We start from the raw sequence: 23,835 nt of genomic DNA, 5'->3' as shown, positions 1-23,835 counted from the left end.
ATCCTCCAAACCTCTCTTTGTGGCCTGAGAAATTATCAAGTAGTCAAGCTATACAACAGAATAAATGGCAGGCTGATTTTCTCCTCTTTGGGGTTAGAGAAATATTTTAATTTTTCAATAGCACACAGGGAAAACAGATAATTTGGACTACCGGGTTCTTCAAAAGAATACAATTTGGCAATATAGCTATAAGGAAATGAACATTGCTTTTTCTTTACATATAATACATACATGTATGTGCACATACATACATGCATACATACACACTATTGTAAAAAAATTTACTGTTTCCCTGGCAGTAAACCAGGACTTAAGATATCTGATTACTTTGCAAGGAGTGCAGTAACTTGTTAGGACTCTGGGCGCCGCTGTTCACCAACCTGGGAGATACATGCTCTACACTACCCGCCCAATTAAAAAAAAAAAAAGAAAGGAAGGAAGAAAAAAAAAAACCGTGGGACTCTCAGACACTCCATCATGCCAGACTGAAAATGTCTGCCTGCAACTGCCCAGCATATTTCTGGACATCTCTCTGTTGTAATTATTTTCATTATTAAGATAAAGAAGATCCTGGAAAAGCAGGAAAACAATACCCTTGATAACAAATTGAGAGAAAAGTAGGAAGCCAGAGATCAATGGCGATTCCAGAGAAGCTAACCGGCTGGAGCCGGCTGATGCTGCTGTGCCTTTCTCTGGAGCTACTCCTGGAAGCCAGGGCTGGAAACATCCGCTACTCTGTGCCGGAAGAAACCGACAAAGGCTCCTTCGTGGGCAGCATCGCCAAGGACTTGGGGCTCCAGCACCGTGAGCTGGCGCAGCGGGGGATCCGCATCATCTCCAGAGGTAGGTCGCAGCTTTTCTCTCTGAACCCGCGAAGCGGCAGCTTGGTCACCGCAGGCAGGATAGATCGGGAGGAGTTGTGCGCCCAGAGCGCGCCCTGTCTCGTGAGCTTTAACATCCTCGTGGAGGATGAAATGAAGCTTTTCCCTATCGAAGTAGAGATAATTGATATTAATGACAACACCCCCCAATTCCAGTTAGAAGAGCTGGAATTAAAAATGAGTGAAATAACGACTCCGGGTACCAGGATTCCTCTGCCTCTTGGGCAAGACCTTGATGTAGGTATAAACTCACTTCAGAGCTACCAGCTAAGCGCCAACCCTCACTTCTTCCTGGATGTGCAACAGGGACCGGAAGGAGCACAACAGCCAGAGATGGTGCTGCAGAGCCCTCTAGACAGAGAAAAAGATGCTAGCCACTACCTTGTTCTCACTGCCTCTGATGGGGGTAACCCAGTACACTCGGGGACTCTGCAGATCCGTGTTCAGGTGGTAGATGTGAACGACAACCCGCCATCATTTACTCAGGCAGAGTACCACGTGAGTGTCCCAGAAAACATCCCACTAGGCACTCTGCTGCTCAAGGTGAATGCTACTGACCCGGACGAGGGAGCTAATGGCAAAGTAACATACTCCTTTCACAATGTAGACCACAGCGTGGTCCGGAAATTTCAGCTGGATTCTTACACAGGAGAAATAAGGAATAAAGAGCCACTAGATTTTGAAGAATACAAAGTTTATCCAATGGAAATTCAAGCCCAGGATGGTGCTGGACTCATGGCTAGAGCTAAGGTGCTGGTTACTGTTTTGGATGTTAACGATAATGCCCCAGAAGTTGGAATCACCTCTGTCACTACCGAAGTGCCAGAAAACTTTCCTCCTGGGACCATAGTTGCTCTTATCAGTGTGCATGATCAAGACGCTGGTACCAATGGTCATGCCACTTGTTCCATCCCTGGAAACCTGCCCTTCAGACTGGAGAAGCTAGCTGACAATTATTACCGCTTGGTAACAGAAGGAACACTGGACAGAGAGCGTAGCTCCGGGCACAACATCACAATAACAGCAACGGACCAGGGAACCCCACCCCTCTCTACCCAAGCTCATATCTCACTGCTCGTGACGGATATCAATGATAACCCTCCAGTTTTTGAACAGGCCTCCTACTCTGTCTACATTCCTGAAAATAACCCCAGAGGGGCTTCCATCTTCTCAGTGAAGGCCCAGGATGCTGACCACAATGAGAACGCACTAGTGACTTACTCCCTAGTGGAAGACACTATTCAGGGAGTGCCTTTGTCTTCGTACTTCTCCATCAACTCTGACACTGGCGTTGTCTATGCACTGCAGTCCTTTGACTACGAGCGGTTTCGGGATTTGCAGCTAAGAGTGATGGCTCGCGATAGTGGGAACCCACAACTCACCAGCAATGTATCTCTGAGTCTGTTCATGGTAGATCAGAATGACAATGCCCCAGAGATCCTGTACCCTGCCCTTCCCACAGATGGCTCCACTGGTGTGGAACTGGCACCTCGCTCTGCCGAGCCTGGTTACCTGGTGACCAAGGTGGTGGCAGTGGACAAAGACTCGGGACAGAATGCTTGGCTGTCCTACCGTCTACTCAAGGCCAGCGAGCCAGGGCTCTTCTCAGTGGGGCTGCACACAGGCGAGGTTCGCACTGCCCGGGCCCTGCTGGACAGAGATGCTCTGAAGCAGAGCCTGGTGGTGTCTGTGCAGGACCACGGCCAGCCCCCTCTCTCGGCCACTGTCACACTCACCATAGCAGTGGCTGACAGCATCCCTGAACTCCTGGCCGACCTGGACAGCACTGGGACAGCTGCCGATCCCCAGGACTCAGATCTCACCCTCTACCTGGTGGTGGCGGTGGCTGTGGTCTCCTGCATCTTCCTAGCCTTTGCCATCGCGCTCTTGATGCTCAAGCTGCGACACTGGCACTCCTCGCGCTTGCTCCACACTACAGCAAACGGATTGACTGACATTCCTGCCTCCAACTTTGTGGGTGTTGACGGGGTACATGCATTTCTGCAGACCTATTCCCGTGAGATCTCACTCACCGCTGACTCTCGCAAGAGCCATCTGATCTTCCCACAGCCCAACTATGCAGACACGCTTATCAGTCAAGAGAGCTGTGGGAAAGGGGAATTTCTGTTGGCACCCCAGTCTCTGCTTGAAGATAAAGAGGAAATACTTTCTCAGGTAAACTTGTAATGACCTTAATAGCTATATCAATGAAACTATATCATGTCTGTATATATTTGCTTTCCCTGTTTTCTATAAATGGTATATTCCATTACACCCCAGTAGTGGTTGGGTGTGTTTATTTTGTTTCATGCCACTGGAATTTAAACCTAAGGGCTTGTGCTAGGTGAGTGCTGCTCTTTTGACAAGTTCTTGATTAGATACCTGGGCTGGCCTGGAACTCACTTTTTTTTTTTACTTTCAATTTAATGTTTTATTTGAACTCACTTTGTAGCCCAGCATGGTTTTCAATTATAATCCTCCTGCCTCAGACTACTAGAATGCTGGTATCTCAGGCATATAGCAACAACACAGGTGACCTACCCTTTTAGATTTCTATAGGCATTCCTGGGATGTTCCAAGTGGTGAGGATAAAGAGTGTGTGGTGAGGCCTGTCGCCTTCGGGAAAGAGAACTGCGTCAGAAACAGATTTGTCTTCTATTCATCACTTACGTCTGGCTAAATAATTTTGTTGTCTGAGTTGACTATCCACTTATTCAGAAGTTATAGTGGTGAGAATCATCAAAAGTCTTAATTTTACTTGTGCTAGTATAAAATGATAATAATCCATACAGTCTGATGTCGTTGCTAAACACCTTACTCTACAACCTCTCACTGAGAGATTTTGTGTGTGCTTAAAAATTTATATCTTTAAATAACTTATGAATTGGACAGAAATTTTGTCACGCACTTATAAAACTTATAAAATAGTTTTAAAGCTTCCTTCGTGTGTGTGTGTGTGGTGAAAATTACAAAACTGAGACATATTCCATATTTGTCTATATTGATGCTTCATAAGAAGTGTATTGTGGCCGGGCGGTGGTGGCGCACGCCTTTAATCCCAGCACTTGGGAGGCAGAGGCAGGCGGATCTCTGTGAGTTCGAGACCAGCCTGGTCTACAAGAGCTAGTTCCAGGACAGGCTCCAAAACCACAGAGAAACCCTGTCTCGAAAAACCCAAAAAAAAAAAGAAGTGTATTGTGAAGATCTGGTGCGGTGGCACACATCTTTAATCTCAGCACTCAAGAGACGGAGGGTGGCAGTTCTCTGTGAGTTCAAGGCTAGCCTGGTGTACATAATGTATTACAGGCCAACAAGGGTTACATAGTGAGGCTCTGTCTCAAAAAAAGGAAGTGTGTTGTGGCATGGTAAAGTCATGTCTTGTTACATCTACTCTGTTCTGTCAAATTGAACAGATACATAAAATAGTAAAGCATTAGAATAGTAAAATAAAATATCTAGATGGACAAGAGATAGATCAAGAAATCATGAATTGATCTAAAGCTATTTAAACAGGGATTGGAGGCCAGCAGTGTAAAATAAACAAAACTACTTCATTCTTGACAAGTGGCCTAGGGTTGGCTTATTGATTGAAACCAATATAAGCAATGAAAACCATCAGGTGCGTGAGATCTTCCTGCCGATGCCTGTGCTTATGCCTTGTTGCAAGCTGAAGACCAAGGGAGAGGAACACAGATGCAGTGAACAGTAAGTCTGCTCGTGGGGCTGTGCTGTTCAGGTTGGCACCGCCACGCAGCCTTGAAGCACTTTTAAAGACCTAGGTATTGCCTGGAACCTGAGCAGTGATTTTTAGTTGGCTCTCATTATACTCATCAGTTGGGCTGAAACTCGCTGTGTAGCTCAGGCTGACCTCTAACTTGTGATTTTCTTGTATTTTTCTGAGGGCTGGGACTGCAAATGTGAACCACCACTATATATGACTGATAAAATAATTTCAGAACCAATAGAAGATAGGCACGGTGGCACATGCTTATAATCCCAGTACTTAAGAAACTTGAGGCAAGAGGGGGCATTCTTAGCTACATATCCAGTTTGAAGCTATTCTAGGCTACATGAGACCTTGTGTCAAGGGGGGGACCTCGGGAGAAAAAAACATTAAGAAAGTAAAGTAGGTAAGAACAATTTTTAAAGAAATTCTTCTACTTAAAATAAATGTATAAGCCTAAATTTCAAAATATGTTGTCTTCCTATAACTTATGATTATTACAAAGGAGAAATTTTCTGTCATCACATTGTCATTTTTTAAGTAATCTGTTTCTTCTCTGGTCGCTTTTAAGGGGATTTCATTCTTGCTGTATGTCATCTGGATTTTTATTTTCTCCTTGAGTACAAAATTATACTCAAATAATAAATTATTTCATCTCTGCATTTGCTTAGCTCTTAACATTTAAAGACAGATTAATGAATTGGTTAGTTTTTAAATCCATATTCTGCTGTCAAAATAGGTTCTTAAATTTATACTGAAATATTGAAGTTAAAGATTCGTGTGCACACATGTGCAAAAGAAAGCAGTTGTTGAAGACGGTTAGTACAAAAACAAAGTCGTGGTTACAGCAACAAGCACTAGTTGTGGTGTTTGAGAAATTCATTTAGGAAATGACTTGGCCATGATTATAAAAAAGAAAGTGTTGTCAAATGGGTAGAAAATTATTAACTCCCATCACCTAAAAACACAATTTTGAAGATAATACCCAATTTCAGTATAATTCCCAAAGAAAGCAAAGATCAAACAAAGAAAGGCTCAAGAGGTCCTCAGTTGCCTGTGGCCCCAGTTTCAGTGGCTCTGATGCCTTCTTCTGGCCTCCACGGGCTTTCTCCCTACACGTATAACAACAGTTAAAAATGGAAAAATAAAATAAAATAAATAGAAGTGTACAGAATTACAACAACCTACTTACTCACTGAAACCATATCAAAACTCTAATAATAGGGTTTGGGGGGCAGAAATGAAAAATTCCACCCTAAAATTTATGTGAAATCTCAAGGGATGCCTCCAACCAGACAAAAACAATCTTGAATGGAAAGTTGGAAGTCTCATATTCATCAATTTCAAAAAACATACTACGAAGAAGCCATAAGAAACCACAAATGAAGAAAGGGAGAGTAACAGATGGAAGGAAAGCAAAAGAGGAGGAGGGGATTGGGCAAGTTGATTAGTAATTAATAAATAGTAAGTTTACAATAGAGAAAACTACAAATAACTAGAAAATTTCTAGAATGTTACCAGTAATTAAAATTAACAAAAGCAGTACTGGGACAAAGACACCATGTGGCTCCCATGAAAATGCACTAAGGAGATAATGTCATTCCTACATCTTCCCGCCAGAACTGCACCGTCTGAACCTAAGCAGAAGGAATCTAACACACCCAACAATGGAGAACGTTTTACAGTAGACTGACCACATCTTCCCACCTCAAAGCCTGGTGACGTGTTCGAATTCTACCCACTGCAGAAACTTTGTGATATGGATCCTAGGCCTGAAAATATTTTATTTTGCTATGAAAAGACATTGTAGCACCTGACAAATTATTGCTAAGAGCTATAGGCTAAATAATGAAACTGCATCAATGCCAAGTTGATTTTATGGTTTGGTACTGAAGGAATTCAGAAAAAGTAAAGGGACATCATGTCTGCAACTTACATGGACTCCATGGGGCATGAAAATAAAGTGTTAACATTTGGGGTAATGCGGGGCACAGAATACAGTGAACTTCATAAGTAAAGTGAATTAAACCAACTGCACAAACCTACATCTACATCACAAGTTGAAAGTATTTGGAAAACTTAACATAGTTCTTAAACATGTTCATCAACTATTAACATTATCTTAGCATGTGTAATTGTGAGGTGAACTACCCAGAAGGATGTACACAGATCATTTCCTTCTGCATCATTTACACGAGGGACTCCGGCACCATCAGATACAGAACCAAGCCCCCTCAGCTGCCAATATGAGATTTATTTACACTGTTTTTGCAACTCTTCTGTAATGTTGAAAATTGTTCAAAATAAAAAGTCTAAACATCAATCTTATTTAAATATGATAAGATGTTAAAATTAAATAAAGCCTACTGTTATGTGCACAGAGTTTGGTTATATTACTTTCTGTAGCTTGAAATATTTCAAAGTGTAATTTTAAATAAATGCATTATGCATAAATATGTTTGTATCGGTAAGCTAAACAGGAGTAAGAAAACATCCATGGCATCATCTGGGCAAGACTAAATCAGAAAGGGAAAGAAGACTTAACAGTCTCAAACAACTTTGAGTGACAGATTCTTAGTGTAAAGTACCCTGTCTGCCTGGGCTTTGTTCAGTATGGAAACCTTCCACATCCATGATGTTCCTGGCTGTATCCAGCTCCGAGCATTGGCTCTGAGTTTCTTTGCTACTCCAGCCCCATTCTTGATCCATTCTACCTGTCAGGATTCAAACGAAGTAGCATTCAGGAAAGGTCGATTTTGACTCTCAAACATAAGTTGGGTCCCCTTCCTCTGCATGTCCCCAGGGGTCAATGCTTTTCACAAAATCTGGCATCAATACTCTTTAATAAGATCCTCTTTACTTTCCTCATCTTCCCCACCCTAAAAGTTTCTGAGAACTGGTTTCCAACTAAGAGTCAGTCGAACCTGTGTCAGGCACACGTGCTGGTAAGTGTCTGATGACCAACAATTTAAATATCAAGTGTTGGCATTAAATGCTAAGCAACAGAGCACAAAAATTTAGAACACTTATAAGAAAATGTAGCCAATGTTGACCTTTTTGTCTGAGCATAGATAAGAAGAGGTTCGGGAGATAGTGATGCATCAAGGCCAACAGCCCTTGGCTTAAGCCTTAAACATTCTGCAATACTTTCGTAGCAACCATCTCAGGTTACGTATATTTACACTATTCTTACGAGTTCTGAAAAGAAGTCCCTACCTTTAAATGCTTACTTCTACTGTAAATAATACGGCATCTTAGTGTAAGAGTCATTCTTGAGAGTTAAGTCACAGGAAAATATTAAATGGGTTTGCCTGCGCGAGTGCAGAAACTGGCTGGGCCTCTGAGCGTCGCTGTTGACCACCTAAGGAGTAAAAGACAGTCAACCAATCCCACTGAAGAGCTGGCACAACACAAAGGACTGGCGGTTTGTCAGCAGCTTCCGGTCAGAGAAGATGCAAGGAAATTCAAAGCAGCGCCCGTTAGTTCTCTCTCCTCGGTGACCTGGAACCGGTGAATACTGGTCGTCTCAGACCCTGGGGGAGTAAGGACTGGACTCACCGTGCTGGAAGCAGGTTCGGAGGAAACTCGGCTGCAGAAGGGAAATGGCGATGCTGCAGAAGCTGCCCCGGTACAGAATGCTGATCCTGCTGTGCGCCCTTTGGGCCGCCCTGTGGGAGGCCAGAGCTGGGCAGATCCGCTACTCTGTGCCCGAGGAGCTAGACAAAGGCTCCTTCGTGGGCAGCATCGCCAAGGACCTGGGGCTGGAGCCTCAAGCTCTGGCAGAACGAGGGGTCCGCATTGTCTCCAGAAGTAGGTCGCAGCTCTTTGCTCTGAACCCGAGAAGCGGCAGCTTGGTCACCGCAGGCAGGATAGACCGGGAAGAGCTGTGCGCCCAGAGCACACCCTGTCTGATGAACTTTAACCTACTACTGGAAGATAAATTGACTATTTATTCTGTAGAGGTGGAGGTAACAGATGTTAATGACAATGCTCCTCGCTTTGGAGTAGAGGAGCCGGAACTAAAAATCAGCGAAACGACTACACCAGGATTCAGGATCCCTCTTAAGAGTGCGCATGATGCGGACGTGGGCGAGAATACCCTCCAAAAGTATGAACTCAACTCAAATGACCACTTCTCTCTGGATGTGCGAACTGGGGCCGATGGGAACAAATACCCAGAGCTGGTGCTGGAGCGTGCCTTGGACCGCGAGGAAGAAGCAGTTCACCATCTTGTTCTAGTAGCCTCCGACGGGGGAAATCCAGTGAGATCCGGCACCTGCCGCATCCGCGTGAAGGTCCTGGATGTGAACGATAACGCTCCTGTTTTTACACAGCCCGAGTACCGTGTGAGCGTTCCTGAGAATATGCCTATAGGCACCCGGATACTCACAGTGACAGCCACTGACCCGGATGAGGGATACAATGCTCAAGTGACTTATTTTCAGGAGCAAGCCCCTGGAGAAACTGCAGATGTATTTGAGCTAAAGTCAACGTCTGGAGATATAACAATCACCAAAAGTCTGGATTATGAGAAAGCTAAATTCCATGAAATCGATATTGAAGCTCAGGATGGCCCAGGCCTTCTGACCAGGACGAAGGTCATTGTCACCGTTCTAGATGTCAACGACAATGCCCCGGAATTTTACATGACATCCGCCACTGCTTCTGTTCCTGAAGACTCTCCTCCGGGAACCGTAATTGCACTTTTCAATGTGCATGATAGGGACTCTGGGCACAATGCCGTTGTCACGTGTTCACTTCCTGAGATGCTTCCTTTCAAGTTGGAACGGTCAGTGGACAATTACTACCGACTGGTTACAACCAGAGCTCTTGACAGGGAGCAGTTCTCCTTTTACAACATCACTCTAAGTGCCAAGGATGGAGGGAACCCATCTCTTTCCACAGATGCCCACCTTTTACTGCAGGTAGCAGATATCAACGACAACCCACCCTCCTTTTCCCGGGGGTCCTACTCTGCCTACATTGCTGAAAACAACCCCAGAGGCACCTCCATCTTTTCAGTGCTGGCCTATGACCCTGACAGTAATGACAATGCCCATGTAACCTACTCTTTAGCTGAAGATACCTTTCAAGGGGCACCCCTGTCCTCCTACGTCTCCATCAACTCTGACACTGGAGTCCTCTATGCTCTCCGCTCCTTTGACTATGAGCAGTTCCAAGACTTGCAGCTGTGGGTGATAGCGGTGGACAGTGGGAACCCTCCACTGAGCAGCAATGTGTCGTTGAGCCTGTTCTTGGTGGACCAGAATGACAACATGCCTGAGATCCTTTACCCTGCCCTCCCCACAGACGGGTCCACTGGTGTGGAACTAGCACCCCGATCTGCAGAACCTGGATACCTGGTGACAAAAGTGGTGGCAGTGGACAAAGACTCAGGACAGAACGCCTGTCTGTCCTACCGCCTGATCAAGGCCAGCGAGCCAGGGCTCTTCTCAGTGGGGCTGCACACAGGCGAGGTTCGCACTGCCCGGGCCCTGCTGGACAGAGATGCTCTGAAGCAGAGCCTGGTGGTGTCTGTGCAGGACCACGGCCAGCCCCCTCTCTCGGCCACTGTCACACTCACCATAGCAATAGCTGACAACATCCCTGAGGTCCTGGCTGACCTGGGCAGCATCAGGACCCCTGCCACCTCTGATGATTCGGAACTTACCCTCTACCTGGTGGTGGCAGTGGCTGTGGTCTCCTGTGTCTTCTTGGCCTTTGTCATCTCGCTGCTAGCACTGAGGCTGCGGCGCTGGCATGTGTCTCGCATGCTCCAGGCTTCAAGAGATGGGTTAGGGGGCATCCCTGCCTCACAGTTTGTGGGAGTGGACGGGGTGCGTGCTTTCCTACAGACTTATTCCCATGAAGTCTCACTCACGGCAGACTCAGGGAAAAGCCATATCATCTTCCCTCAACCAAACTATGCAGATACTCTCATCAGCCAGGAGAGCTGTGGGAAAACTGACTTCCTCTCAGCACCCCAGTCTCTACTTGATGATAAAAGAGAAGAAACCCCTCAGGTAACTTTTTCTTAAATACGTTCATGTTATTTTGCTAAATTTACCTATTTATTTAGTTGCCCCGGGTGTTTAATATATGTGTGTTTTAGTACTGTTTTTCCTTGAAGATGTACTGAAGCTTAAGTGAATCCCGGTGAACTATTACCAGGTAGCTTTGAGTGCGCGTTGGCTGTACTGGAAGTTAAAATCATTGTGGAATGAATGGAAATCATGGATTAATAGCTGATGGTGACATTTAAATTATCAAAAGAGTACTGTTAGCAATGCACTGGTTTCTTAACTTTCCCATCCATGGGAAAGGTTGGGGCTGGTGATCAGTGGTACTTTACCTGCCCCGCATGCACTGGGCCTTGGGATGGGTTCTCAGCACTGCAATGTATACATTATATAATGTGTGTGTATGCAATGCATACATTGGATTTCTATTAATTGAAGACTCTTCCTCCTTTAAATGTAAGGCTTGCTTTATAGTTGAATCTGTGTATGTATTATAAAACCCTTTGGTTGATGATTCTTTCTCTTTTTTGTTTCTTTTGTTGGTTTTTTTTTTTAAGACAGGGTTTCTCTGTGTAGCTTTGGAGCCCTCCTGGAACTAGCTCTTATAGATTAGGCTGGCCTCGAACTCATAGAGATTCACCTGCCTTTGCCTCCCGAGTGCTGAAATTAAAGGTGTGCACCACAACTGCCCATTGATTCTCACATTTGATCTTAATATTTCTTCTTCAGATTTTCAGAGAAGTTACCTATTTTCCTGAGTTTGCATACCCATATCTGTTTAAATGAAGGAATTATATCTGGGCATGGTGGCACACACCTTTAACCACTTGTACTCGGGAGGCAGAGACAGGCAGATTTCTGTGAGTTCTAAGCAAACCTCATCTACATAACAAGCTCCAAGAGAGCCAAGACTACAAAATGAGACCCTGTCTCAAAGACAAAACAAGAAATATGCATTTTTTTCATTGTTAGGAATCAAACCCATGGCCTTGTATACCATAGGTGGGCACTCTCACAGTGAGCTACATCTCAAACCCATATATGTTTGTGCATAAGTGGTGTATATTGAAACCAAAACCTCATTTTGCTTGTGCTTTGCCACTGAGTCATGCCTCCACCCCTAGGACATACGTTCCTTACAGAGTTTCATGTCATGGTGTCTCTGCTTAGCTGCACACAACAGTCTCTGGAGGTAGCTCCGTGCTCCTTGGGAGCTTACTGTGCACCCGATAGCAAGCTGATAAAGTAGTGGTAGCAGGTTTCTCTTCACTGAAACTTCATTTTTCTCAGATCTGGAAATCATACTGACTTGCTGTCCTTAAAAATAATTCTTATCCTTGGTATACACAGAGATGATAGAAGGGATTCAGAGACCATATCATACAATTGCTGTTTTCCCCAAGTTTCCTTTGCATCAGATGCCAAAAGCCTTCTATTTATAAACACTTGGTTTCCCTTCTCTATTCCTCCTGTATTGGTTTTAGTGTGTTGATCATACACTTATTAACAGTGGGTGTGCCAATGCTAAGAATCAGCTTGTTTTCATCAGGAAATTAACCATACACTAATTGAAACTTGTATTAGGTAGATTTACATCTCCTATGGTGCTTGGGGTCCTTATTACATCCAAGAGTGTCTGCCAGAACATTTGGGGCAATGTATTCCATGTATCTCATAGATACGGAAGTATCTATGAGATAAACTCAGAATTCACTTTGGGACAGAGTGTCACAATATCTTTACATGTAAGCATATAATGAAGTATAAACAGAAGAAAATTAAAAACAGAGTTCCTTTTGAGGCAGTAACCCCTAAGAATAAACACCTTATGGATACATGTTCAATGCATCATGATTGAAATGACATTTTTTGTTTTATTTCTACTTGTTTTGTTTTATTTTGAGACAAGACCTTACTGTGTAATCCTGACTGGCCTGTAACTCTCTATGTAGACCAGACTGGCCTCAAACTGACAGAGATCCACCCTCCCCTGCCTCTCTAATGCCTTCTCCCTTGAAAGCATGTACCACCACGCCTATCTTTGTTTCTATCTCTGTGCTACAAGAAGAAAATCTACAGGACAGGGGATTCTGGGCTAATGCAAGCTTATCTTTACCAGCGTCACCTGTAGTTTTTAAAAAGATGTTCTCATACACCTCTGCGCCTGGGCAGGCGAATGTCTCCAGCAGCCCGAGGTCTGTGATTCTCTCGCACCCAAGCCTTTCCCCGGTCCACTCTTCTCACACTTCTCAATAAGGCCTTCGCTGGACCCCACAGCCGGATTGGAGACCTTCCCGTCCCCCTCGGCACTCTCCCCGTGCTGGTTATTTCAGTGCACGGTAAGCCCCGAGTGATTCTTCACCCACATAAACTCTGTGACAGAAATAGTGAGCTACATATTCCACGTTAAATCTTTTTTTATAAAAAGCATATTGTCTGACATCCAACTGTGTGTCATTTTAACGAATCAGTTAAGTGAAAAGTACTAAAACTATTATGTCAGGATATCAAAGACCAACTTCAAGAATTATAATCCATAAATATGGCTTATGTTGAAGCAATATTAGTGGAGTTAAGGTTGGAGTGCTGCATATCAAAGAAAAATAACTTGAAGCCACACAATTTAACAAATATCACTTCAGTTATGTGAAATCAGTGCTCGTTCCCTTGCCTCCAACGGAAAGGACTGAAGCTAGGAGCAAAGGGTTACTTGGGTTTACCTAGGAGTGTGCAGTGACTGATTAGGCCTCTGGGTGTCGCTGTTGACATGCAAGAAGCAAAGGCGCCGCTGACGCACCGTCCACCATTTCCCTGCTGCAGAGAAACGCCAAGAACAGTCTGAGAAGACAGAAGCGGCTATCAAGCTCACACCACAGCATCAGCCAGCTCTGTGGTGTGTGAATTAAGCCCATGAAAGATTTAGTTCCATGAGGGTGTAAGGCTAGGACCCATCGTGGGAATTCAGGGGGAAAAAAGTAAGAAAGGAAATGATCCGCCTGGCTTTGCTGTGCGCGCTCCTGGGGCCGCTCTATGCGACTGGCTTCAGGCAGATCCGCTACTCAGTGCCGGAGGAGCTGGACAAAGGCTCCTTCGTGGGCAATATCTCCAAGGACCTGGGACTGGAGCCTCGCGAGCTGGCGGAGCGCGGGGTCCGCATCGTCTCCAGAGGTAGGTCGCAGCTTTTCTCTCTGAACCCGCGAAGCGGCAGCTTGGTCACCGCGGGCAGGATAGACCGGGAGGAGCTGTGCGCCCAGAGCGCGCCCTGTCTCGTGAGTTTTAACATCCTTGTGGAGGATAAGCTGAAAATATTTGAGGTAGAAGTCGATATCAGCGATATTAATGATAATGCGCCTAGTTTTCCAACAGAGGAATTGGAAATAAAAATTGGTGAATTAACAGATGCCGGAACTCGATTTCCACTTAAGACTGCATTTGATCCAGATGTGGGCATGAACTCCCTGCAGAACTATAAGCTCAACCCCAGTGACTACTTCTCCTTAGCTGTGAACAGTGTCACCGATGGCGTCAAGTACCCAGAACTCGTGCTGGAGCGAGCCTTGGATCGTGAGAAAAAGGCAGTTCATCAGCTTGATCTCATTGCCTCTGATGGTGGAGACCCTGTTCACACCGGCAAGCTGTGCATCAAGGTGATAGTCGTGGATGCAAATGACAACCCGCCCGTGTTTACTAAGCCAGAGTACCATGTCAGTGTTCTGGAAAATGTGCCAGTGGGCACCCGGCTGATCACAGTGAATGCCACTGATCCCGATGAGGGATTCAATGCCCAAGTCTCCTATATTTTGGATAAAATGCCTGGAAAAATTGCTCAGGTTTTCCATCTCGATTCTGTGACTGGAGATATATCGATATTAAAAAGTCTCGATTATGAGGATGCTGTGTTCTATGAAATCAAAATTGAAGCACAAGATGGACCAGGTCTTTTTTCAAGAGCCAAGGTTCTCCTCACGGTTCTGGATGTGAATGACAATGCGCCAGAAGTGTCAGTCACTTCTCTCACAGGCTCAGTCCCAGAAGAAGCCCCTGCTGGAAGAGAAATTGCTCTTATCAATGTACACGACCGAGATTCTGGCCAGAATGGACAAGTCACAGTTTTTGTCCTAGGCAATCTGCCCTTTACTCTAGAAAAATCAATAGACCAATACTACCGCTTAGTGACAGCCAACTCTCTGGACCGTGAACGGGTGTCTCAATACAATATCAGTCTACGAGCCACCGATGGGGGGAAACCACCGCTGTCCACGGAAACTCATATCACTCTGCTTGTATCGGACATCAACGACAACCCTCCTACCTTCACCCATGCCTCCTACTCAGCCTATATTCCAGAAAATAATCCTAGGGGAGCCTCCATCTTCTCCGTTACGGCATGTGACCCAGACACTGACAAGAATGCAGAAATTACTTATTCATTGGCTGAGAACATACTTCAGGGGGTGCCACTTTCAACCTACATCTCTATCAACTCCAATACTGGTGTCCTGTATGCTCTTTGCTCCTTTGATTATGAGCAGTTTAGAGACCTGCAGTTGCTTGTGACAGCCAGTGACAGTGGGAACCCTCCACTCAGTAGCAACATGACACTGAGCCTGTTTGTACTGGACCAGAATGACAACGTGCCTGAGATCCTTTATCCTGCCCTCCCAATAGATGGTTCCACTGGTGTTGAATTAGCTCCCCGCTCTGCAGATCCTGGATATCTGGTGACTAAGGTGGTAGCAGTAGACAAAGACTCAGGACAGAACGCCTGGCTGTCCTACCGCCTGATCAAGGCCAGCGAGCCAGGGCTCTTCTCAGTGGGGCTGCACACAGGCGAGGTTCGCACTGCCCGGGCCCTGTTGGACAGAGATGCTCTGAAGCAGAGCCTGGTGGTGTCTGTGCAGGACCACGGCCAGCCCCCTCTCTCGGCCACTGTCACACTCACCATAGCAGTGGCTGACAGCATCCCTGACATCCTGGGGGACCTGGAAAGCATCCACACCCCGAGTAATCCCAAAGATTCCGACCTTACACTCTACCTAGTGGTGGCAGTAGCTGTGGTCTCCTGCATCTTCCTGGCCTTTGTCATTGTGTTGCTGGCGCTCAAACTACGACGCTGGCATTCATCGCGCCTGCTACAAGCTTCAGAAAATGGATTGGCTGGCGTACCAGCCTCTCACTTTGTGGGTCTGGATGGGGTGCAAGCTTTCCTGCAGACCTATTCCCAGGAAGTTTCTCTTACCGCAGGCTCTAGGAAGAGTCACCTGATTTTCCCACAACCCAACTATGCAGACACACTCATCAGCCAGGAGAGCTGCGGGAAAAGCGAGCCTCTTATAACATCGCAAGATTTACTTGAAACAAAAGACGACCCCAACCTGCTTGAGGTGAGTTTACTCCTTTGAGTGTTATGAACATTTATTGCCAGTGTGGTTCTTATAAAACTTTAAAACAACAATGTAATTGTACATCATGTTTTCTCTGTGTCCCACTTGGCCATGAGAAAACTGCACTTCCTGGCCTTGTTATGACTAAGTGGGCCTAGGTAGTAGTTCTGGTCAATACGCAGTAACGTATTGGCAGTAACGTGCCACTCCCAGGGGTAACTTTGTCATTATGAGGATTCCGGTTCTCTCCCTTACCCTTTGAAATTATGGTTGCTCCTCCGACCTATGTCCTTGAGTGACTGCAATAGGAGAAGAGCCTTGTAGGTGATCCAACAGTGGTGCGCACACCTGTGAGGAATGGGCCTTTCACAGTTTCATTCTCCCTGCTCGATGGCTGGGGTAGAATCCAGGATCCAGGCGACCACCTGCTGGACCACTGAGCTGGACCTCAGCTGCCCTTCACATATTAACCCCTGTGACTTGGACTGGGTCACTCCTGACCACCAACCCACCCTGACTGACACAAACAAGTGGGGAGAAAGGATAAATGCAAAGTATTTTATGCTCCCCTAAGATTTTGTCAGAACTTTTCCAAGTCAGACCACAGTCTTTACATCATTTGTTTGTTTTGTTTTGTTCTGTTTCCTTTTGTTTTGTTTGAGACAGGTTTTCTCTATGTAACAGTACTGGCTGTCCTGGAAATGCTCTGTAGACCAGGCTGACCCCCAACTCACAGAAATACTCCTGCCTCTGCCTCCCCAATTCTGGGAGGCACCACATGCCAGTCTTTATATCCTAAAGACATTAAAGTCATAGGATAAGAAGTGAAGGAGACAGGTATAGCAGTATGTTTATGGAGGTGGATTACTCAAGCCTAGAGTTCAAGACCAACTTGGGCAAAAGAGCAAGAACTATCATATCAAAAGGAAAAGTAGATATTAGTCAGATCATTAAACCCTTGTGCTTAAAATGTGTGTGCGTGTGTGTGTGTTGATTTCATCTTTTTGTCTGAAGGTGGAAAGTTCACTCACCTAAACCATATGAATAATGAACTGGTATTTATTACCCTTTAAGAATTTTTTTAGGGCTGGAGAGATGGCTCAGTGGTTAAGAGCACTGGCTGCTCTTCCAGAGGTCCTGAGTTCAATTCACAGCAACCACATGGTGTCTCACAATCATCTGTAATGAGATCTGGCACCCTCCTCTGGCTTGCGGGCATACATGGAGGCAGAATGTTGTATACATAATAAATAAATAAATAAATTTAAAAAAAAGAATTTTTTTAAACCTGGGCTGTCACCCCTGGATATTTACCGAAAGGACTGTAAGTCAACATATCAGAAATATTTGCACATCAATGTTAATTACAGAACTGTTCACAATGACTAAGTAATCTAGATATCTACCAATAGAGGAATGAATAAAGAAAATGTGATGTATATATATAAAAATTCCACCGTGTATATATATACATAAAGAAAAATGAAGCTTTGTTATTTGCAGGAAACTGAATGCAACTGTAGATAGTTAAGTTGTATTAGTTAATATTAAGTAAGGTAAGTCAATCTCAGAAAGACAAATACTATGTATGACTTCTCTCATTTGTGGACACTAACTTTTGTATAGATACATAAAATGATATGTGTGTGTGTGAGAGAGAGAATGTGTGTGTGTGTGTGAGTGTGTGTGTGTGTTATGCAAGTAAAAGTGAGACTGTTAGGGAAAGCGGAACTAACAGGAGGGAAAGGGAGAGAAAAAGGAGGCAATGGTGGATAGAGGGGCATATGCCCAATGTACAATATATATTTGTATAAAAATATCCTGTGAAATCCAGTTTCATATACAATGAATATATGCCAACACAAAAAATATTATTTCAGAACAGGAGGAAAATATTTCTCTGACTCTGCAAGAGATCCCCAGACCATCTATCTCAGCAATGAAATAGGAATCCTGTGTATGTTCTAGAACTTTCCTTAGTCAGAAGTTGTGGGTCCATTCTCAAATCTGTGAAATTATTTTACTCCTGTAGCTATAAGAGAGGGTTATCCAAAAACAAGCCTAAATGTATTTCATTGCATCTCAAGGGACGAATTTTCCCTTAATATGTTAGAAACTATAACATTGAAATGTGTGAGTCAATAGATCCCGAAGACAATATCTGTAAGCATATAAAACTATATTCTCATTAAAGATTTATATATATGGTGGAATCTTGTGGAAAGGAATGTAAAGGCAGGAAGTAGAGAAAACAAGAAAAAGGAAATCTTAGGGGAAATATAATCTGTTTCTACTGGAGATGATTGAGCGCTTCAGAACGGTGAAATAAACCCGTGAGCTGATAACTTCCCATTGACTTTTGCTGTTCTAAGAAAATACTTGAGACGTGGAAGTTTATCTTTAAAATAAAGATTCATTTATCTGGTTGTTGGGAGCTGAGAAGTCCAAGAACATGGCGTTCTCATCTGCTCAGCGTCTGCTTGGGGCTTTTCCGTCAGAGTTGTCACATGACACGGGACATCACATGTTGGGCATCATATGATAAAAACAAAGCAAATATCTCAGAGACTGCTATTTTATAACAGAGCCAGCTACATGATAATCCAACATCCAAACACTGATTCACCAATGAAGGCAAAGCCTTCCTGGCCCCAACATGTCCTAAAGATCCTGCCTCCCGATGTCGTTATACCATGGGTTGGGAGACTGGGGTTCAAATGGATGAAATTTAAGAGGTGCATTTAAGCCGTTGTCATCTGATTTGTTTTTACATTAGAAATAAAGAGATTTGCTTTGGACTTACCTAAGTCCAGGATCAAGTTCTAAAATGGAGTGCTTGGGTCCAGTGAGATGGCTCAGGAGTAAGGGCTCTCGCTTCCAAGTCTGGCAAGCTGAGTTCTGTCCCTGGCACACATGATGGGAGGAGAAAACCAGCTCCAGTGTGTCCTATGACCTCCACACGAGTGCACATGCATATACACACACACCTAAACACAAAATAAAGAAATAAGATAAATTGGAAATAATAAAATTAAGTGTTTGAAGACTGTCAATGTCTCGCCAAAAGTTACTGGCAGTCAATAGCTTTATTAATTACTGACATTTAACTGACTGAAGTAAGAATTTGGCTTATAGAGTACTGCATATTTAGAAAGAATTTGTTTCATAAAATCAATATGTTTTATGCAAGATTCACCATCATAAAAGCCTATACTACACTGCCAGCTTTAGTAGGCTATCAGGCTCTGACATGCTTAGCTGGAAATAGTGTGGTTTGCAAAGACTGTCAATGCATCAAAATATCTCTGGAAACGCCACTCCTCTTGCAAAGACTGTCATTGAGAAGCTTTGTTGAATTGATAAAATACACAGAGAAACTAAAATGCTAAGTAAAGAAGTTACTTCAATAAACTTGAAGAAAGGTAAAGATCAGAGTTCACTGAATAATGAGGGTAAAAATCCACTCACTTTTTGGGATGTGACAGTCCGACCTGAGTTAATAGTGCCATAGAGTGAAGTCATTGATGGCATTTTTCTCCAAAACTGGAAAAAGGAAAAAAAAGCACGCCTTGCGAAATGAAAAAATATGAATGTATAGTGATACATTCATGAAATGATGATAAACAAGAAAATGTCAAAACTAAAGGAAAATGTAAATGCCTGGTTTCTTCAAACAAATTAAAAGTCAAAACAAGAGCTTTGAGGATTAATAGCTGCACGATACGCAGTTTTACAAGACAACCTCTAGGCGCCGCTGTTGACCAAAGAGAAGAGAAGGGTTCCCTGTTCAGCCGGGTCCAACCAGGGCTTGTCTGCTTTTTCTGCACCTTATGAGAACGTCCGTCCGCCCGGCTCCTTCAAGCGCCTGACAAATCCTACCCACATCCAGGTCACAGATTATCTTTTTTAAAATCCAAGAAAAAGAAAACTCAAAAAGAAGCTTCCCTGCGCACTCAGAACGGCAGAGCAACCCCAGAGGCGTTGGAACGATGGCAAACCAGGTACTGCTTCACTTCCTGGTGCCTTTGTTCTGCGGCGCCATCTCCCAGCCGATCCGCTACTCCATTCCGGAGGAGCTGGCCAAGGGCTCTCCTGTGGGTAACCTAGCCCAGGATCTGGGACTCAGTGTCCAGGAATTGCCAGCTCGAAACCTGAGAGTTAGTGCAGAGGATTATTTCAGCGTTAGTGCGGAGAGTGGGGATTTGCTAGTGAGTGGCAGGATAGACAGAGAGAAGATTTGCGGGAAGAAATCTGAGTGTGCACTAGAATTTGAATCAGTTACTGAAAACCCGATGAATATTTTCCATGTAATTGTTGCCATCCAAGATATTAATGATAATGCGCCACATTTCTTTGGGAAAAGCATTGAATTGGAGATCTGTGAGTCAGCCTTACCGGGGGTAAAATTCCCTCTGGACTCTGCACGCGATGCAGATGTGGGAAGCAACTCACTGAAGATGTACACTCTCAGCCCCAACTCACACTTCTCCTTGTCAACGAAGGAAAGCCCCGATGGAGATAAATACCCAGAATTACTGCTGGAAAAACTTCTAGACAGGGAACATCAGAGCTCCCACCACTTAATCCTGACCGCCATCGACGGGGGAGACCCACCCCTGAGCAGTACCACCCAGATCTGGATCAAAGTCACCGATGCCAATGATAATGCCCCAGTGTTCAGTCAGGACGTTTACAAAGCTAGCCTCCGTGAAAACATGCCCCTGGGAACCTTCGTCCTGCAAGTGACAGCCACAGATCAAGATGAGAATGTTAACGGAGAGATCACCTATGCCTTCCTAAATGGTCCAGCAAGTACTAACCTCGTCTTCAGTCTCAATCCAAATACTGGAGCTATCACAACTAATGGTACTTTGGATTTTGAAGAAAAGAGCAGATACATGTTGGGTGTAGAAGCCAGGGACGGAGGAGTGCACACGGCTCACTGTAATGTTCAGATTGAAATTCTTGATGAGAATGACAACGTCCCAGAGGTGACATTCATGTCCTTTTCTAACCAGGTTCTAGAGGACTCGGTCCTTGGAACAGTAATAGCCCTCATTAAAGTTCGAGATAAGGATTCTGGACAAAATGGTCTGGTGACATGCCATATTCAGGAAGAACTCCCCTTCAAATTACAACCCACCTCCAAGAATTATTACAAGCTAGTGATAGACAGGGCCCTGAACCGGGAGCAGACCTCAGAGTACAACATCACTATCACAGCTACCGACAGGGGCAAGCCATCCCTTTCATCCAAGACACGTGTTACTGTGCACATCACAGATGTCAACGACAATGCACCCGTTTTCCACCAGGCCTCCTACTTGGTTCACGTGGCTGAGAACAACCCACCTGGAGCCTCTATCGCTCAAGTCAGCGCCTCTGATCCGGATTTGGGATCCAATGGTCAGGTCTCCTATTCCATCATAGCTAGCGACCTAGACCCAAAGGCGCTGTTATCATTCGTAACCGTGAACCAGGACAGTGGAGTGGTGTTCGCGCAGCGCGCCTTCGACCATGAGCAGCTGCGCTCCTTCCAGCTGACACTGCAGGCCCGCGACCAGGGCTCTCCCGCGCTCAGCGCCAACGTGAGCATGCGCGTGCTGGTAGGCGACCTCAACGACAATGCACCACGCGTGCTGTACCCCACGCTCGAGCCTGACGGCTCTGCGCTCTTTGATATGGTGCCACGTGCTGCGGAGCCCGGATATCTGGTCACCAAAGTGGTGGCGGTGGACGCCGATTCCGGACACAATGCCTGGCTGTCGTACCACGTGCTGCAGGCCAGTGATCCGGGACTCTTCAGCCTGGGGTTGCGCACTGGCGAGGTGCGCACAGCGCGTGCTTTGGGAGACAGAGACTCTGCGCGACAGCGCCTTCTGGTCGCTGTGCGTGATGGTGGGCAGCCACCACTCTCGGCGACAGCCACGCTGCACTTGATCTTCGCTGACAGCCTGCAGGAGGTCCTGCCAGACCTCAACGATGACCCTCTGCCATCGGACCCCCAGAGTGAGCTTCAGTTTTACCTGGTGGTGGCCTTGGCCCTGATCTCAGTGCTCTTCCTCCTGGCGGTGATTCTGGCTATAGCTCTGCGCCTGCGTCGCTCCTCCAGCTCAGCTGCCTGGGGCTGCTTTCAGCCTGGTCTCAGCTGGAAATCTCAGCCTGTGGTTCCTCCCAACTGCAGCGAGGGGACTTTGCCATATTCCTATAATCTATGTGTTGCTTCACATTCCACGACTGCGGCCGGGTTTAATTTTCTCCACGTGGCGCCGGAGATTGCTCCCCCTCAGGATCTCCTGTGTGACGATCCTTCTGTGGTTGTCGGTGGCAATAATGAAAATCCCAAAACCTCATACGACTCTCCTCTTCGGGTAAGTTTCTACAGAGCTATTTAAGCACTATTTCTTGTATTCGCTTCTCGATCGTGCACAAATTAATCAATTTTGGTCACTTTTTTTCATTGTTTGGGGCAATTTACTGGGAAAAGTGTTGTGGATGCAGATTAGTTCTTGGTTGCCCACTCATCTTGGAAATGATCTGATTACCAGTTTTGGTCTTTACTGTTGGCGTTTCTGTGTGACTTGCAAATCTCGCTCGAGACTGTTTCCTATAGATCAGCATCCTTAATAATATTAGTGCCCTTTCTCACTTGATTCGTGAGGCTGGCTTTTTAAAAGTAATCTTTAGCTCTTTATAAACATATTGATAGTTCTTTCTGCCTGGATTAAAGTTCATGGTCATCTCCACCAATCTCCTCTTCTCAACTGAACAATTTTTTTATTGCAACACATCCGTTTGACACGGCCTTCCAATAGCTAAGCTTGTTAGCACTTATTTGCCTTACCGCAAGGATCAGATATTACTATATTTCATATTTGAATTACTAACTGTGGCTCAATATTATTCTCACTTATAATCTTACCCAAGTTTCTTTTTTAACACTTATTTGTGGGAAGTGAGGCACACATGTGCCAGCATATGGAGGTTAAAGGACAATATGGAGTCAGTTCCTTTCACTCATGGAACCCCGGTTTAAACTCTTCAGATTCTCAGGCTTGCCACCTTTACCACCTGAGCCATCTTGACGACCCCTCCATGGATCTTTTGACTATTCTTAAATCATTTATTTTGTGCTCATTCTATTTTGTCACCATTATAGCAAGGACTGTGATGAGCTTTCTATTTGTGAAACATTTTGTATCTTTCTTGTTACCTTAATAACTTCTGTGAGTCAAATCTGCAAGCATTTTGAGATTTTATACCTATTTTCAGTTATTTCCAAGACATAATTTTAATCTCCAACTCCTTAACATGTAATAATCTTTTAAAGATTGTAAAAAAAACACATTTAACCTACTCTTTCAAAGACTAAATATTTTAATTCTGCATGATATGATTCTATGCCATCTTAAGAGTTTGGTCATTTGTGCATGCTAATTGGTAACCAAGAAATAATTTAAATAGTGGAAGACTTTTTGACTTGTCTCAAAATTTCTTAGATTTCCCGAGAAAGCTGTGGCATATGTGATGATAGCAATGCATACATAACTATTGAAATAAACTATTAAAATAGCTCCTTTGGGCTATTTCTGAAATCAGTGATAAAGCAATTTAAAACAGTGGTTAAAAATAATAGACTTGGTGATGGTAAAAATGAGACCACTGGATGTGTCTTATATGAGAAAAAACCTGAAATATCTGTTGGGTGGATTGAGACAGAGTCTCTCTACAAAACCCTGGCTGTACTGGAACTCACAGAGATTCCCCTGCCTCCTTCTCCCTCCTGAGTGCTGAGATTAAAGGTGTGCACCACCACAGCTGGCCTG

At 44.7% G+C, this 23,835-nt stretch overlaps 2 protein-coding genes across 6 annotated transcripts in view; both read left to right on the top strand.

Moving 5' to 3' along the window:
• The first annotated feature begins 271 nt into the window (after positions 1–271).
• The window catches only part of LOC130886493 (protocadherin gamma-C4), a 186,443-nt gene continuing 162,879 nt past the window's right edge, over positions 272–23,835 (top strand). The window contains exons 1-2 of one of the 5 annotated variants that reach the window (XM_057788352.1): positions 272–3,056; positions 6,226–6,344. In XM_057788352.1, the coding sequence (XP_057644335.1) occupies positions 636–3,056; positions 6,226–6,240 (2,436 nt within the window). In that variant the 5' untranslated portion in view covers positions 272–635 and the 3' untranslated portion in view covers positions 6,241–6,344. Of the gene's footprint in view, positions 3,057–6,225; positions 6,345–8,054; positions 10,629–19,907; positions 22,381–23,835 lie in introns of those variants that run through there. The other 4 variants (XM_057788353.1, XM_057788340.1, XM_057788341.1 and 1 more) reach the window with 4 other exon arrangements.
• Positions 13,460–16,036, top strand: LOC130886496 (protocadherin gamma-A3-like). Its single transcript, XM_057788355.1, is given in 1 exon segment — positions 13,460–16,036. A coding segment is annotated over 1 exon segment (2,424 nt). The 5' UTR covers positions 13,460–13,612.

The sequence above is a fragment of the Chionomys nivalis genome, chromosome 14 (assembly GCF_950005125.1).
Source record: "Chionomys nivalis chromosome 14, mChiNiv1.1, whole genome shotgun sequence".
NCBI classification, from domain to species: domain Eukaryota; kingdom Metazoa; phylum Chordata; class Mammalia; order Rodentia; family Cricetidae; genus Chionomys; species Chionomys nivalis.
Note: the sequence above shows the minus strand (reverse complement) of the source record. Positions and strands in the feature narration are given on the sequence as shown.